Source organism: Myotis davidii, unplaced genomic scaffold (assembly GCF_000327345.1).
Source record: "Myotis davidii unplaced genomic scaffold, ASM32734v1 scaffold1124, whole genome shotgun sequence".
In the NCBI taxonomy this organism is placed as follows: domain Eukaryota; kingdom Metazoa; phylum Chordata; class Mammalia; order Chiroptera; family Vespertilionidae; genus Myotis; species Myotis davidii.
In genome coordinates, this window is record NW_006295384.1 from 468,974 (window position 1) to 487,588 (window position 18,615).

General features: G+C 39.9%; 1 protein-coding gene across 1 annotated transcript in view; it reads right to left on the bottom strand.

Moving 5' to 3' along the window:
* The window catches only part of POLA1 (polymerase (DNA directed), alpha 1, catalytic subunit), a 312,056-nt gene that overhangs the window by 111,569 nt on the left and 181,872 nt on the right, over window positions 1–18,615 (bottom strand). Inside the window, exon 35 of the mRNA XM_006769997.2 lies at window positions 1,360–1,476. Coding sequence (XP_006770060.1) covers window positions 1,360–1,476 — 117 coding nt within the window. The remainder of the gene's footprint in view (window positions 1–1,359; window positions 1,477–18,615) is intronic.

An 18,615-nucleotide genomic window follows, 5' to 3' on the forward strand; every position in this document is an offset into this window, starting at 1 on the left:
ACAGGGTACAGAGCCCCAACCCCCCTGATGGGCCCTGCTCTGTGCATGACAGGGGGTGGCGCCGCAACCTCCCCATCGACCCCGCCTTGAGTGTGACAGGGGGCGGTGCCCCACCCCCCCAATTGGCCCTACCCTGAGCGTGACTGAGGGTGGCATCACAACCTCCCGATCCGCCCGGCTCTGTGCATGACAGGGAGCGGCGCCCCAACTCCCCAATCAGCCCTGCTCTGAGCCCGACGAGGGGCTGCACCTAGGGATTAGGCCTGCCCTCTGCCATCCAGGAGCAGGCCTAAGCCAGCAGGTCGTGGGCCCCCAAGGGGCCCCAGATTGCGAGAGGGCACAGGCCATGCTGAGGGACCCACCCGAGTGCACAAATTTTTGTGCACCGGGCCTCTAGTCTTAAATAATTCACTAAAACTAGCCTGTGGATCAACCATTTTAAGTGAAAAGATTTGAAGATAAAAGTTGCTTAAAGAACCCTGCCTCTGTGTTAAAAAATAAGTAAATACATAACAGGTTTCTGATTCTCACTCTCTTCTCACCAAAATCCTTACAAATCCTCGGGCCAGACCAATGTGGAAAGTGAGGCACATTAAAGTCCTGTTAGGCGAGACAGACTACACATGACCATTTTATAGGCTCTGAGAATCTGCAATAAGCCTGTTTAACTTTGGCTAGTCCAGAGTTTGATAGATGTAGTTGATTACAAAACCCTCTTTGCAGGCAAGACCCCTAAACATTCTTCTCCCCACAGTTTGGGAAATGGTGCTTGGATGATGCTCAAAGGAAATTACCAGGAAGATGGGTTCCAGACCATGTGCTCCCCAGTTGAGAGCCACTAATGATAGTCTGCCTTATACCTCAGGTATATGTATTAAGGCAGAGAAAAGGTTTGAGAACCACTGATCTATGCTGCTACTTAGAAACAATGGAAGCCCATACAAATAAACCCTGTAGGGTACCGGTTTGGGAGGTTTTCTGGTACTTACAAAAAGGGTTCTGATCTAGTCCAAAGGTAACAGCAGTTTCTGCAAAGAAATGGTACCTATTCTTTGTAATTATCAAGTGGTGACCAAAGAAATCTGAGTAATCCATATGAGAATTAGTTTCTCTTTTAGCTATAAATACAGTATTGCTCATGAAGTGAAGAAAAAAGCGTATCTTTTTGAAGTCTGAATATTTAAAAAATATGTGTATGGTAGTAGGGTGTCTGTACCCAGCAAACTCCAAATATCTACTTCCCAGAGCTAAGGAATGGACAAACACAACCCCCACCCCCTACAAACACACACACACACACACACACACACACACACACACACACACACAGTTCTTTAGCATCATTTGTGCCACCTTTACCTCTGGTCGAAGTGTAGCTTTCATGCAGACTTGGCAAAGAGGTCCATTTCGGGAAAACTGAAGGGGAAGGTGCCGAATTCGATTTCGACAGGTTGGCTCCTCACAAATCAACCAGCCCTGCAGAGAAAAAAGAGAACACTTCAGTCCCCTCGCCACCATCAACAAATGCAAATAAAGACCCCTTTCATTATCAAGATAGACTCATCTCATTCAAACTTTCCTTAGAGATTCCGAAATAGCTCCTTACCTTTCTTTCCTGATGTGTTTATTTTGATCTATGCCCCAAACTTAAAAGTTAGGCAATTCATCAAGTTTTACAAAAAGAAAGATTACATGAGATGGTATTCTCTTTTCTTAAAATACAATCCCATCCCACATACAAAAATACCTCCCAATAAAATCTTACATGATTATTCACAGATGTAAACCAACGGATTTTCGTTTATTAGTACAGGCCATTACCAAAGTAAAGAATATACCACACAGAAATAAATGACTTTCCCAAAAGCCAAGTAATTATTTATCACTTAACTAGAGGCCCGATGCACGAAATCTGTGCAAGGGGCTCGGCCCTCACAGCCACAGCTTCGTCTAGAACAGTGGTTCTCAACCTTCCTAATGCCACGACCCTTTAATACAGTTGCTCATGTTGTGGTGACCCCAATTTCATTGTTACAAATTGAACATAATTAAAGCATAGTGATTAATCACAAAAACAATATGTAATTATATATGTGTTTTCCGATGGTCTTAGGCGACCCCTGTGAAAGGGTTGTTCGACCCCCAAAGGGGTTGCAACCCACAGGTTGAGAACCGCTGGTCTAGAAGGATGTCTGGACCATTCTAATTTGCCATATTATGCTTTTATTATTATAGATTGCTGAGATCAGTTTCCTTCTCTGTGAAATGAATACAACAGTACCTGCTTTACAGGGTTGTTGTGGTTGTGATGTAATACATTCAGAGTGCTTAGAACTATGCTTGGCATAAGAGAAACACTGACTAAATGTAAGCAACTCTTTTATGTAAAATTAAAACACTGCCTAACTGGTGTGGCTCAGTGGTTGAGCATCAACCTATGAACCAGGAAGTCATGGTTCAATTCCTGATCAGGGCACATGCCTGGGTTGTGGGCGCCATCCCCAGTAGGGAGTGTGCAGGAGGCAGCCGATCAATGAGTCTCTCTCACCACTGATGTTTCTCTCCCTCTCCTTTCCTCTCTGAAGTCAATAAAAATATATTTTTAAAAAACATGTTCCCAGCAGCATGGAATGGAATTCTGCCCCTAGCTGCCCTTCCCTGCCAGCCCGACTACCCCTAACTGCCCCCCCTGCCAGCCTGATCATCCCTAACTGTCCTCCCCTGCCAGTCTGGTCACCCCTAACTGCCCTCCCCTGCTGGACTGGTCACCCCTAACTGTCCTCCCCTGCAGGCCTTGTCGCCCCCAACTGCCCTCCCCTACTGGCCTGGTCACCCCTAACTGCCCTCCCTGCTGGCCTGGTCACCCCTAACTGTCTTCCCCTGCAGGCCTTGTAGCCCCTAACTGCCCTCCCCTGCCAGTCTGGTTGTCCCTAACTGTCCTCCCTTGCAGGCCTGGTTGCCCCCAACTTCTCTCCCCTGCTGGCCTGGTCACTCCTAACTGCCCTCCCCTGCTGGCCTGGTCACCCCTTACTGCCCTCGCCTGCAGGTCTGATCTCCTCTAACTGCCCTCCCCTGCCAGACATCTTGTGGCAGCCATCTTTGACCACATGAGGGCAGTCATCTTGTGTGTTGGAGTGATGGTCAATTTGCATATCACCTCTGTATTATATAGGATGTTCTCTGGAGACTGCCATGTTTTCAGGGACAACGTCAACTGACCACCCTTTCCCAGTGGTTTCAAATAGCCACTGCCCACTTCTCTGTGCAGTTCCCTCCTGCAGTTACTCCCCCTTACTGCTCGTGTGTGAATGTTCTCATACACATATGATAACAGTATGCCTGTTATCTGAAGTCAGCATTGTTTGCTATGAAACGTATCTGTTAAACAAGTAAGATAAGACTTCACAAAGTCTTATCTTGAGCAAAACTCAGGTTCTCTGGGGGCTTTAGTGCTATATGTATTAGGCATAATACACCTAAGGCAAACTAGGGGATATAAAGGTGAACAAGGTATGTTCCCTTGTTGCATGGGTTCCCACTCGGGGAGCTGTAGGCAGGGACCTGGAGCCTTTGGAGAAGCAGAACTTCTGAACTGGTCTTGAAGAGTAAGTATAAGTTGGAGAAGGCAGGAAAGACAACTTAGGTAGAGAAAACAACATGCGCAAAAGAATGAAGGCCAGAGAGAACTATGTGGAGTATGATTAAGAAAGGCATCAGTGACATTTTTAACCACGTTCCCTGTTCTAGACTGAGCAACCTGTTTGGTTTTGTTCTGCCTAAAGGAGAGCAATATATCTACAATTGCTCCTTAATTATGTTAGGGACCTTCATCTGCCACTTATTAATGTGGCCACATAGCATTAATCCAAAGCTGCAGGATGTCCCTACTCGCTGTGCTAAGTGACCTCATTCTTCAGAATAGGCTCTTCTTGGAAGTAGCTACAACCAAGTCAAGGCAAAGAACTCCAAATCAGTTCTTCCAGCTCCATTTATAGCTTTTTTCCTAGCACACCCAAAGGGAGTGTACTGTAACATTTTGTACTAAAAGAAAATATACTATCTTTAAAGAATATAAAATCCATCTAGACAATACATTCATAGTTAGCTTCATTCCTATCTTTAGTCAATTGGCTGAAATATTTTAATATTTAATTTGAACTTTTCATGTAGAGGGTCTCAAGGAGTCCTTATGAAATCTTTAATATATATCCAGAAATATATTTAATATTGAGGAGAGTTTCAGGAAATTACAATCTAAATATGAAAACAAGGTATACATACACACACGCAAACACACACACACACACGTAATTCAGTACAGTTTGGCTTTAAGAAGCAATTTGTATGGTACCAACTATAAATGCTAAACAACAGAGAAGGGATGGAGTCATGTGGGTCCTACCACAAACTAGAATAAAGAATCAGTGGTTCTGAGTCATAGTCATAGTCATAGTCATAGTCATAGTCATAGTCATAGTCATCATAGGGCCAAGTGCCACATTTTCGCGATTTAAGAACATATTTTTATTCAGTTTACTATTTCTAAAACTCAGATGCATTTACAATTGACATGTACATTTAATGATGTATTTGTATTTCCTTCAAAAAAGCTGTTAAGATATAGCTCACAATTGATGGCATCTTAGAGTTAAAGAAACAAGATACTTTGGTTTAGTCTATTCTAGGTATGGAGAATACCGAGGGGGACAGTAGAGCTGATGGCAGCAGCAGGTATTAAGTTTTAAATGCAGCCTATGAACACTAAAGGTCAGATTAAGTTGTTTCTGGTTACCACGTAGGCATATTAATAAAGGAAACAGTAGACTTCAAGCAAACCACGTGTGAAAAATGTAGGACTGGATGACTCTTTTATCATTCATTTGGAGTTGTTACAAAATATATACACACACACACACTCACACACATATACATACACACACACACACACATACATATTTTATTGATTTCAGAAAGGAAGGGAGAGGCAAAGAGAGAGAGATAGAAACATCAATGATGAGAGAGAAATATTGATTGGTTGCCTCCTGCATGCTCCCCACCCCCAGATTGAACCCACAACCTAGGTATGTGCCCAGCCCACAACCCTGACCTGGAATCGAACCATGACCTTACACTAGCTGGGCTGGAGTTGTTACATTTTTGAGACAATAAATTATTAAGCACCAGAATATAACCTGGAAGTTAAAACAATTTCTTTTCAGGTTTTGAAACCTGATTCCATCAATTTATTACAACTCCATGACTCACTAGGTGAGCTGCCAACCAGGGAGACCTAAATTGTTACCTCACCTGTTTCTAAAGCAAACACCTAACTATCTCTGACAGAGTTACTAACTAAATGGCCTTTCAAGTAATATAGAAAACAGATAATATAATTTGTCTAGACTTCCTACCAGTTATAATTAACATTAAAGAGGTCTTTTCTTCTTTGTCACCTCTCTCCATTCAGTACTTATTTGGGTTTGTTTGTACTTACTATCTGTTAATCTCCCTTTACAAATGACAACAATAACTAGTGCTATTATGCTTGGAAATTAAACATGCTGATAACTGTGTGAAGGGAACTGGAGCTGAAAAAATATTAAAGCCTGTAGCTCTTTATACCTCTTGTTTTATTTTTATAATTAAGCTTTTGGTCATGGTCTATTTTAAACAAAACTTCTATGGGGGAAATAGGCCCTAATCATATTCAATATATGCTTTGCTTCCATTCAATTTTTTCAAGTACATGTTGGTTAACCCTTTGTTCCCCCCAACAAATAATAACTGAATGTATTAAATCTACCTTTCAAAGAACATTTGTGTCCTTAAAAATAAATATGCTAGCTCTTTGAAAAAAATCCCATGATGGGGCAAATCATGCATTGCAAGATCTCACTGTAAAATTTACCTTGCATGGGTGTTAAAAATGAAGTAAATGAAAATACTAACATTTTATAAATTTACTTTGAATTACTACTTACAGAGACAAAACTAAACTAATGTTCATTTCGCATGTTGGGAAATAATGTACTGTCCAAAACTATGTTGCCAAGTCAATAGAAGAAAAAAAATTAATAAAATGTAGTTCTTTGGAAGTCAAACCTATAAAAAGATTTAGACTTTAATAAAAACTTCCAAAACCACTCTAAGGACGTTGTCTGTCATCCAAATATGTCATTTTATTATGCAATGCCACACCAAAGTGCCAAATTGTCATAACCAACAGAAATAAGGTTATTAACATACTTTGTCTATTTTATATTTTCATGTACATATTTCTGCAGCCCCTTTTATGGCTACACAAATTTGGGGAGTTTTGCAAAAATAAAAATATTCTGAATTTTATATACATGCATATAAATTTTGTGTGTGTGAGAAGAAATAAGGCCATTAAATTTTCCGAGGGCTACCAAAACCATGCTTATATGTAAAGAGTTCAAAAGAGGTGAAGCCACCTGTCCAATAGCAAAACAGTGATTCCTTGAAATCATTATATACAAAATTATGTGACATGTTGATTGGTTCTGATTGCTAATATTTCTGCGGCCTCAACTAAAATGTTTCTGCACATGATAAAAAGGGATTGATTTCCACTGGTAACTGAGGTGTTCCTGGCAGTTGCCCTTTAAACACAAACTGTTATTAATTTGAGTGTACTTTGCATTTTTAGAAGGGTGCATGCACAAAAATCATCTAGACCTGGAAATGTGGTGCATAGGAAGCACTCAAAAATATCTTTTGAATATAGTAGTTCCCCTTTACCAATAGATTTTCACTTTCTTTTTTATTTTTATAATCCTCACCTGAGGATATTTTTCCACTGATTTTTAGAGAGTGGAAGGGAGAGAGGAGGAAGAGGAGGAGGAGGAGGAGGAGGAGAAGAAAGAGGAGGAGAGAGATGGAGAGAGAGAGATACAGAGGGAGAGAAAGTGAGCGAGAGAGAGAGAGAGAGAGAGAGATGAGAGAGACACATCAACTAGTTGCCTTCCACATGTGCCCCTATCGGGGCTGGGGAACATGCAACTGAGGTACGAGGTATGTGCCCTTAACTGGAAATCGACTCCTGGACCCCTTAGTCCATGGGGAGAAGCTCTAACCACTGAGCAATCGACCAGGGCCACAGTTTCACTTTCTGTGGTTTCAGTTACCCCTGATCAACCCAGGCTGAAAATATTAAATGAAAAATTCCAGAAATAAACAATGTGTAAGTTCTAAATTGTGCACCATTCTGAGTAGCATGATAAAATCTTGTGCAGTCCTGCTCCATCCCCCCAGGATGTGAATCAACCCTTTGGCCAGTGACTCCATACTATAAACACTCCCTGCACACTAGTCACTTATTAGCCATCTTGGTTATCAGATGACTGTGGAGGCACCATAGTGCTTTTGAGCAAGTAACTCTTATTTTACTTAACATTTATTCACATAACTTTTATTACAGTATTTTATAACTATTCTATTTTATTATTAGTTATTGTTAACCTCTTACTGTGCCTAATTTATAAATTAAACTTTATCATAGGTATGTATGTATAGGAAGAAACATAGTACATGCAATATAGGGCTTGGTACTATCTGTGGTTTCAGGTATCCACTGTGGAATGTATCCTCCATGGATAGGGGAGACTTCTGTAAATGAATGCATAGAAGCGATAAAATAAAAATGCACAGGAGCACGTTCATGGAAAATAATAAGGAAAGGGTCTAAAATTCACCGTCCTTATTATCTTTGTTTTTTTTCTTTAATCCTCACCTGCGGATATGTTTTTATTGATTTCAATAGACCAGCGGTTCTCAACCTGTGGGTTGCGACCCCTTTGGGGTTGACTGACCCTTTCACAGGGGTCGCCTAAGACCATCAGAAAACACATATGTAATTACATATTGTTTTTGTGATTAATCACTATGCTTTAATTATGTTCAATTTGTAACAATGAAATTGGGGTTCACTAAAAAAACACTGGGAACTCAGCTCTCCTCTCCTACTCCCTCTGTCCTCTTGGGCTTTGAGCCATCTAGTAGGGGCCAGACTCTTGAATGAGAGTGGACATGAGAATAGCACAGAGACAGTGTGGCCCCTGGGATGATGAGGGGGCAGCTGGAACTGTTGATATATATAGAGATAGAGATAGAGAAGAGGAAAGAGATAGAGATAGAGATAGAGATAGAGATAGAGATAGAGATAGAGATAGAGATAGATAGAGATAGAGAGAAAAACATGGATGTTGCCTCCTGTATGAGCCCTGACTGGGGAACGAACCTGCAACCAGGAATCAAACCCAAGACCTTTTGGTATACAGGACAACGCTCCAACCAACTGAGCCACCTGGCCAGGTCCACAGTATTTCTTATTCTTTAAAAAAATATATTTTTATTGATTTCAGAGAGGAAGGGAGAGGAAGAGAGAGAAACATCAATGATGAGACAGTATCATTGATTGGCTGCTTCCTGCATGCCCCACAATGGGGATTGAGCCTGCAACCTGGGCATGTGCCCTGACCAGGAATCAAACTATGACCTCCTGGTTCATAGGTCGACACTCAACCACTGAGCCACGGTGGCTGGAGTATTTCTTATTCTTGAATCAAATATGTTGTGGGCCCTTCTCCCATTTCCAGTCAGTCACCAAGTCTGCCCCCTGGCCTTATAGTCCTATTATCACCAACCTCACCCCAAGCCCAGACCTCAGAGTCAATCTATTGCAATAGTCCTCTATCGGGTTTCCCTGACTCCATTCTCTCCCATAGCCAATGCAAAGAGAGGCCAAGCATAGTTTCCCAAGGCCTTTCCACTCCCATCCCCCAACTGTATACCTTTCAGAGTATTAAGAACCCATGCTTTGGTCTGGCTTTCCAATTTTTACAGCCTCATCCTATTCCTCTTTTCTCATCATTCTCTTACACAAACTCTTTGCCCCATCAGATTTTTTTTCACTGACTTCATCACATTTTGCTTATTGCCAACTCCTTGTCTGTACTCATGCTGTAGAAGCTCTGCATAAAACGCCTAATCCTTGAACACCACTTCCATTCCTCTCCTATGAAATTTTCCCACCCCCCCAGGGACTGCTCCCTGTATCCCAGTTACAATTGAGCACATAACACTTTGCACTATCCCTGAACCATCTTATTTTACCTCCTTAAATGGATGGTCAGGCCCCCAGGAAGTGACCTGCTTTGGATTGGTAGTGTCTTCCACAGTCTCTAGCACAAAGGTTCACACTCATTGAAGAATACAGAGTTGAGATTATGGAAAACCACACCTCAGTGTGTTTCTCTCTCATTCATTAATAGGTAATTTTTAGAAGTCACCAAACCTCTGAGTCTCAGTCTCCTTGTCTATAAAACAGGAAGTAATGATACCTATCCTATTGGAATTGTTAAGAGGATCAAATAAGAAAACCCACACAGAGTTCAATAAATTAAAATATTATTATCCTAAATATGCCTCTAGTACTGGGGCATACCAGTGCTGGGCTATAGCTGACAATGCACTATTAAAGGTGTAATATTCAAATGTGGTAAGAGCCAGGTCAATTTTCACCTGGTGTTATCCCAAAATGGAGAATCCCAATGATGAATAATGGGTAAAATTAGGCAGAGCTGCATCTCAATATGATTGCAAAATAATACAACTATGTAGTCCATGTAAGTGAAATGATCAGGTTTTCCCTGATAAAACTATACTGGAGCCCTAGCTGGTTTGGCTCAGTGGATAGAGTGACAGCCTGTGGACTGAAGGTTCCTCTGTTGGATTCCAGTCAAGGGCACATGCCTGGGTTGCAGGCTTGATCCCCAGTAGGGAGCGTGCAGGAGGCAGCAGATCAATGATTCTCTCTGATCACTGATGTTTCTATCTCTCTCTCTTTCTCCCTTCCTCTCTGAAATCAATAAAAATAAAACAAAAAACTATACTAGATTTGAAGTTACAGATGGCAGAATGGATGGTGAGGGAAGAGGAGGTGGTCTTTGCTTTACTTGGAATTCAGAGATTTTCAAGAGACAACACAATGCAATAAAGCAGTGACATATGATTTAGTTTAAACTGTAATGGCTCTCCAGGAGTGCAATGACAGGGCCACAGGGCTAGGTCTGCCAGCACGCATGCTCTTAGAGTTCATCATATCATTATTTTTCTATAATGGCCTAAACACCCCCTCTCCCCAAACTAGTGCACTTTGAGAACACCAGACCCTCTTTTCACCCCAAACCATTTATACATGTTCTGGGGTTTCCTTGTAGTAAAATTTTTCTGTCACAGAATTATCCCCAGCATAAAATGGGTCTTCTTTTAGATAGAACACAGTATGGGCCCACAGCTGTCTTTGAAGAATGACATGTTGTGATTTGGGACTTCCAGAAATATAAAAAAACAAATTGCTTTCTGACCCACATTTGCACCCAAAACTGGGAGAAATTTTTCCTAAGATCTCCAGGGGAAGTTTTAACAGGAACATAATTTTGCATTTAAAGTTAAATTTTCCACACTGCAGCATTCTGGCATGTCAAAGAGTGATTATTAAGTCTCAGAGAGGTGCCAGGGTAGGAGATGAAAGAGAAACTCAGGAAAAATATATATATAAACCGACTATTCACCAAAGTTAATACAAAAATATTTTTTTAACAAAATTATCAAAACAGATGTGGAAAGTGCCTTGTCGGTCAATGTAAGAATTTTGAATATTATTAAAATTGATTTTTAAAGTAAGACATCTCTTTAAATGAACAGTCACATGTCATTTCATCCAAGTTATTTGAAACTTATTGATCTTATCATTTGTGCAAGGACCAGACTGTGCCATCAGTTTGCTGAAAGGATAATGGAGCACTCCCCAACTGTTATGATAGGTTAGATGCAAACAGCGCTCCTCATTTAAACACACAGAATAGCACTACAAGTGGACAAATTCTAACCTCGGCAATTGTATATTACATGATAAATTAGCAAGTTGTTCTGCTTTGCCTCACATCAAATCCAATACCATAGCCGTGTTATTTTAATTTGCAATCTGAAGTTGAGCATCAGAAGATGTACCTGAGGGACATTAAACCATCTTCTCCTGCTATGCTGTGAGCAGAGAAAGCCAACAATTACCAGCAATTTTATTTTACCACTGTAGGACAATACGAGAACAGTTAAAATCGTCTCCACGCAAGCAACTGGGCAAAATATACTTAAAATTACTTTATATGGAAGATTACATTTGGAGGGGGGGGTTCAATGGTGAACATGTATCTTTCTGTATGGGCAGTTGAAAATCTCTCCTGGTATATTCAAGCCTATTGTATAAAATACTCTCCCTATTCATCCAACTCAAAAGCAAGCTACATTCTTAGGCTATAATAGGTCACAACTAAGTACACAGTACCTTGCTTCAGGAATAATTTCGCTTTGTCTGTCAACTGTCAACAAAGCACAAAGAGCTCATGCAACCCAGCCATGTACTGTGGATGTTAGAGAGCTAAGAAAATACAAATAATAAGAATACAAGATTTGTGAGCAGCCCTGCTTTCGCTTTATATGAGAAAACGGAAAGCATTTTCCTCTCCACATTCCATTAATCTCTATTGTATTACAAATCTTTTCACAAAAGACTTTTGTTTTCACTATGTGAAGCTACAAGTGACTTGGGGATGTAATATTCCAACCACGATGAATGTCCAACTTTCCAACATGAATGCTTATAAATGGATGTGCCAGTTAAGGCATATAGTCATTTCAACAAGAAAAAGGGAAAAAAAATAAAATGGAATGGTAAAATGGCTACTCTGGTGTTTATATGATTTTAGTGATAAAGCCTCTAAGAAAAAATTGTTAATTACTTCCACCATTGACCTTGCTCTCAAGTCTCACTCTTGAAAAAAAAAAATCACCTTCACTATATTACACACATGAAGAAATAAACTTCAAAAGTTAACTCAAGGTTTAGTTTCGTCAATATGTAACCAGAAAAGAAGACTGGAAGGAAATACTCTAAAATGCCATCACTGGTTCCCTTTTGGTGGTTTCTTCTGTTTCTGTATTTTCTAAAATTTCTATAAGTGTATATTGTTTTTATAATCAGAAAACCGTTATTAATGAGGGAAGACACAGTTTTGACAAGAGCTTTCAATATAATCAAATCACCAATCTATCTGAAAAAATACCTTGAGCTATACCATGTGTTTCATTGTAACCAAGATGAATTTTCTGGGAATGTGCTTAAGGAAAAAAGAGCACATAAAATCGTTTTTTTTTCTTTCAAACATTTTAGACTAGTTCAGAAATTTTGAAAAATAGGTCAATTTAAGCATATAAGCAGTTCTCGAGTAGAAAGTGGCAGGGCATGTATTAGTGGTATTAGAATAATTTATCAAATTAAGCCACTCACTGAGATCCACATAGCCTTCGATGAAAGATGATTTGAACACTTTTCTTTATGATGCTGGATCTCTGAAGGTGGGTAGCAAACCAGTTTTAAAGAGAGGCGCTTTGTTCCCACGTCCCCTCCCCTGCCTTTATTCAGTGTACACATGGATCAGCTCATGTCCAGGGTAGGAATCAAATGTTTAAAAAATTCAATCAGGAGGACATGCTCGAACCTTATTACAAGCACAGTTTCTTTTCTATGCTCAAGTCTAGCTAAAGTAATTGTTATTATTTGTTTGTATGCAGGCTAGAATTTATTGGCATGGTTTAATGTGGTATGCCTTTGGGTACAGAGCAGCAAATGTTAAAACTGAACTATATATGCAATTGCCTCAAAGGGCATCTTAAAATCAGTATGGAGTTCAAACCATCACCAGGCAATGTTTGTTCATTTAACTTTAATTATTTTCTCCTTGAGAGTGGTACTAATGAAACTGAATATCTTTCATGGTTTCGAAGGGCTGTTTGAATGGTCTGTAAACAGAACTAAGGGTAGACAAGAGATCTGGCTGAGCCAGGGAGTTGCTAGGTGATGCAGAATGTAAACTCACAAACTTGTTAAGGTTTCCCTTGCTTTCACGCCACTTTCACACACTCTCAAAAGTTTTGAGAATTGATTTTTCAGGTGGCCATTAAAAAAGAGAACCCCCCTTCCTTCGAAATTCACTCCCCGAGATGATCTGCCAGATTCAGAAAAGAAGAAATGCATCTTTGGATGTAACCAGGGAAACTTTTGCTTTGACATAAACACAGAATCATGTATTTTATGAATGCCCGTAATTTCACAAACAAATCCACAAAGGTGGATTTTTGAATTTTAAAAAGACATTTCTAATCTTAACTTATTCAGCATGGAATAAAATTAAGATTTCCTTCCAGAAAAAAAAAAGGTGATCACAGCTTAGAGGATTTGGGGCACAAAAACCAAAACCCCATGGCAAATACCTCAGCACAGATTATCTTCGCGACAAGCCTTTTGGTTTAGCCACACATCTCTCCCCTGGTCTACACCAAGTCTGACTGCCTGTGAGGCTTCCTCCTCTGGCCCCCTCCTCCAAGCTCCTTTTTAAGTAGCTGATCAGAGATTGTCCAGTAAGAGCACTTTATTAGATCATCAGCCAGAGGGGTTCACAAGTACTGAGAGCAATGGGCTCAAATGCGGCACATCAGTTTTAATAGACCAGGGGCTACTAGTAAACTGCAGATACTGCTGAGAACTTTCCATGCACTGAACTCTTGAAAAAGCACCGTCTCTCCAGCTTAAATGCAGCTGCCTCTTTCAATGCCGCAAATGGGTAAATTTGACAAAAAAGCCACCATTAAGACTACATGAAAGGCTCAAGACAACATCCTTTCAATGCTTTGTACTTCAGTAATCAGATGTACTTACTCACCCCCTCCCCCAAACCCGATCAAGAACTATTTCTGAATGGTAGGAAATAATTCCACTTTGTACATCTTTTAGTTAATCAAGACTTTCTATTCAGCAATTTGACCTTTTGTTCAAAACAGGATTATCAGTTTTTTCGCCAGTTACCAAGGGCGACTCGCATGGTGAACATAATTGCAATAATTTGCAAAACACCATGGCAACCCACATTACAACTAGGTAAATACTGGGCTTTTGTGCTACATTGTTATTTTCAGAGATGCTGAAGTCAAAGAACGAATGACAAATGAACACAAAATTTATATTTGCTTTGTCTCAAAAGAGAAGAAAATTGATAACAAGAATTGGGGGGAAACCGACTACAGCTGTAATTTCTAACTTGATTAATTAGGATGGTAACAGTCCTTAACAGTATATTCAACAAACAGCCCTGACTTCGTCTCTCCACCCACCTCTCTCTATACCACTACCACTATCCCCCCCAACCCCAGACAAATTTTTTCAGCCTGGAGAACAAACATCCCCCATTTGCTCTTTTCTTCAACTTAATGGAACCCTTAATTGCAGAATATTGTTCTCCTGCTCTTCAGGGCAGTGAAAATGAAAAGAAAGGAGGAGAGTGCCAGGGCAGACAGGGAGCTACAGTCATTTTTCCCTGCCTCTTCTGGACACCCCAGGCTCAATGATGAGACGGCATTTTTCTGGTCTCAGCAGCTGTTTCGTAGCAGACAATAAAGTACAAACTATTTAGCTTTGCAGAAAAGCCACTTCTTTCCTCTTGGCAATACAACAAGGTAAGTCTACACACTGAGACGAAGTTTCATAATTTCAATGCCAGAATATGAGAAAATAATGTTAATTAAAAAGCCATAAATTTTTTCCTGTAAATAATGATTAAATGTGGTTCTGTCCAAAAAGCTGTTGAAATGCATGTGTTTGCTATTTGAGGAAGATGTTCAATAATACACCAGTGTGCTGAAAACCACTTTATACTCAGAGAGAGCCCAATTCATAAAACAATCTAAAAATATAAAGTCAGTACTCAGAAATTAATACAAAAATTAAAACCACATTTTGTTAAACGTAATCTCAAAAAATAGTATTATCTTTCCTGTAATAAATGTGATTACAAAAGTTATATCAGAATTGTTTTGGTCAGGTATGAAAGACAGGTTCTATTTTATAGTAAAGGAACAGTTTTTTTCTAAGAGGCATACATTCTGTTATACGGACTAGCTTTTTGGAAATGATCAAAATTGACTTTCTCATGAAAACGTAATGTTTTACGACGAGACGAGAAAAACACACACAGAAAGGGCTTGCAGAAGTTATACTGCTGAGATCTGAAAAATAAGAAGCTCCAGATGCACTCAACACAGCCCAGCCTGCTTTCCTCCGTCTGCCTTATAACGAGGCAGAGCAAAAGGAGTTTCTCCAGGGATCTGCATATTTCCACTAACTTTTGAAAAATCAAATGAACCTGATACTATAATGAGTCCGTTCTTATTTTGTCAGAGCTGAAAACTCCCAGACAGATCTCGAAGATTCAGCTTAGAGAAATCACAATATAACATTCTTCAGAATATGCCTTTGAAATTACAGATACTGTGATTTCTCTGGAGGAGTAGAAATCAAAAGAATGTGACACATTAACTCCTCACGTCGGTGCCAATCTCTTTATACTTGGAAAACATATTTTATTTTCTGGCTTAATTCATTTCAAATTTACCATACCTGTATTAAAGTACATTCTTATCAAAAGTCCAAATGTTAAGAGGAAATGTATCCTTTAATGCCAAACAATAAAGGGTTGAACAAGCCTTCAGTACTTTTCAAATAGACTTGACGTTAGACCATAAACTCCCCATGACACTTGAACTTCTTTAAGAAGCCCAAATGAAATATTTAATTTTTAAAAATATAGTTTTATTGATTTCAGAGAGGAAGGGGGAGGGAGAGCGAGATAGAAATATCAATGATGTGAGAGAATCATTGATTGGCTGCCTCCTGCGCGCTCCCCACTGGGGATGGAGCCCACAACCTGGGCATATGCCCTCGACCAGAATCAAAACCAGGACCCTTCAGTCCACAGGCGTTGCTCTATCCACTGAGCAAAACCAGCCAGGGCCCAAAGGAAATATTTGATAATCTTCACTTATAACATTTTACCTAGTACACTTGATCCCTCCTGCCCCAACCTTTTGTTTCTTTTGTTCCAGTATTTGTTTGTTTTTCCTTTTCTCCTCTATTCCCTCTTCCCCACTTTGGCCAACAGGATAGGATGCTTCTTGACTTCTATTTGTGAATTGCAACATCCAACCCTCTATAATATCAATAAATTACCCAAATCCCAAAATCAGGAATGGCAAATACCTAGCAGGTGACTGCATTCCATCTTCAACTCCCTCCCCAATGGTCCGTCCATATTAGATGAGAGCCGGCATGCACTATGAAACCCACCTGCTATCCCTGCTCCAAATCCTCCTCGCTCTAGAATTCTCAACTCTGGCTGCACATTGGAATCACCAGGGAGCACTATAACACCGACTGCTGGGCACCACTCCAGAGTTTCTGATTCAAATGGTCTTGGGGCAGGGCCTAAGAATTTACATCTCTAATAAGTTCTCAGGTGATACTGCTGTTGCAGGCCTGAGGACCATGCTTTAAGAACCATGGGTCTGGGGTACAGAATAGAGAACTGGGATTTTAAAAAGCAACCCAAGTGATTCCAATGTGTGGCCACAGCTGAGATCCACTGTCCATATGATTCTCATTCTCTCTTGTTCAAAGAAAACTACTGGTTACTATCTTCTGAAGAATGGACTTTATAAACAGACTTGTACTAAAAAAAATCTCAACTCTCTCATTCAATATTTAGTCTTTCTTTAGATATTGTTATGTGGTTCTCTCTTTTACAGCAAACCCTCAAACTGGACTTAATTCTATTAAAAGAACTGACCAGCCTTAGCTGGTTCCTCAGTGGTGCAGCCCTGGGCAAACTACGGCCCGTTTGAAATGAATAAAACTAAAAAAAAAAAAAAAAGACCGTACCCTTTTATGTAATGATGTTTACTTTGAATTTATATTAGTTCACACAAACACTCCATCCATGCTTTTGTTCCGGCCCTCCGGTCCAGTTTAAGAACCCATTGTGGCCCTCGAGTCAAAAAGTTTGCCCACCCCTGGGTTAGAGCGTCAGCCTCGGCCTGAGGACTGAAGAGTCATGGGTTCAATTCTGGTCAAGGCAAGTACCTTGTTGCAGGCTCCATCCCCAACCCGGTAGGGGTGCATACAGGAAGCAACCAATCTATGTGTCTCTCTCACATCGATATTTCTCTCTCTGTCTCTCCCCCTCCCTTCCACTGTCTCTAAAAAAAAATCAATGGAAAAAATATCCTCCGGGGAGGATTAACAACAACAACAAAAAAGAACTTCCAATTTCTACATAGTTTACATCATGTATGCAGCTTAGTAACATACTTCCTTTAAACAAACCAATAAACAAAGAACCTTACTCTAATGATAACAATCTAGTCCCTACAATATGAAGTGTGCTTCACTTAGGAACACAGAATTTTAGGAGTGCTGGTGGAAACAGTGTCTATGAAAACAAGCACAATTACATTTTTTACTTGACAAGTAATCTGAAATAAAAAATCTGAACCCTAAATTTTAAAGTTGGAAGGGACTTTAGAGCTCTAGTCTAATGTTTCATATTCTGAGAAAAATGAAGCCCAAGAAAAAGTATATTCCTTGTGTACTCTCAGAGCCTTCAGCAGCAGGCCCACCCAGGTTCTGAACTTCTAGTCCAGTACTCTACATCCTAAACCAGTAATGGCGAACCTATGACACGCAAACTCATTTTTTTGGTTGATTTTTCTTTGTTAAATGGCATTTAAATATATAAAATAAATATCAAAAATATAAGTCCTTGTTTTACTATGGTTGCAAATATCAAAAAATTTCTATATGTGACACAGCACCAGAGTTAAGTTAGGGTTTTTCAAAATGCTGACACGCTGAGCTCAAAACTGGACTGTCTGGCATCGGTCGGAACTCGAGGGCGGCTTTCTCTCAGAGGTGCTTGCAGCGATTACCGAGACTCGGGGCCTCTTAGGGTAGGACTAAGGATCAGCCATAGCTGCTTGCTCCGCCCTGTTGACCCCCTGAGACCTTGCCCCACCATCACTGTCCTACACCTACTCTGCTTAATGCACAAGCCAGTGGCTGTATGTGGTTCATGAGCACTTGGAATGTGCTAGTCCAAACTGAGATGTTACAAGTATAAATAAACAAAGACAGTCCAAACAAGATAATATAACTTATTGACATTTTAATATTCATTATAGATTGAAATATTTTGGATGTGATGGGTTAAGTAAAATCTATTATTGACTATTTCTCCCTTTATTTTTAAAAACACAAATGGGAATGTATCATATACAGTTCTAAACCTTGCCTTTTTTGCTCAACAGTAGAGGAAATTATACCTTATACATACATGTAAGACCTGCAACGTTCCTTTTAATGGCTGCACAGAATTCTATTTTCTATTGTAATGCTTCAACAAATCCTCTTCTGATCAATAATTAGGTTGTTTTTGGTCTGTTACTATTATTAGTAATGCTGCAAGGAATATCCCTGTACAGTAATTTGGCAACAACTTCAAGGTACTGTACATCTGGAAGGAGAGATACCCAAATTGGAATTGCTGAGTCGTATGTTCACTTAAAAATTTGACAGGTGTTGCCAAAATTGCAATCCAAAAAGGGCATATCAATTTTCACACCCGCTAACAGTGTATGCAAATACTCTTT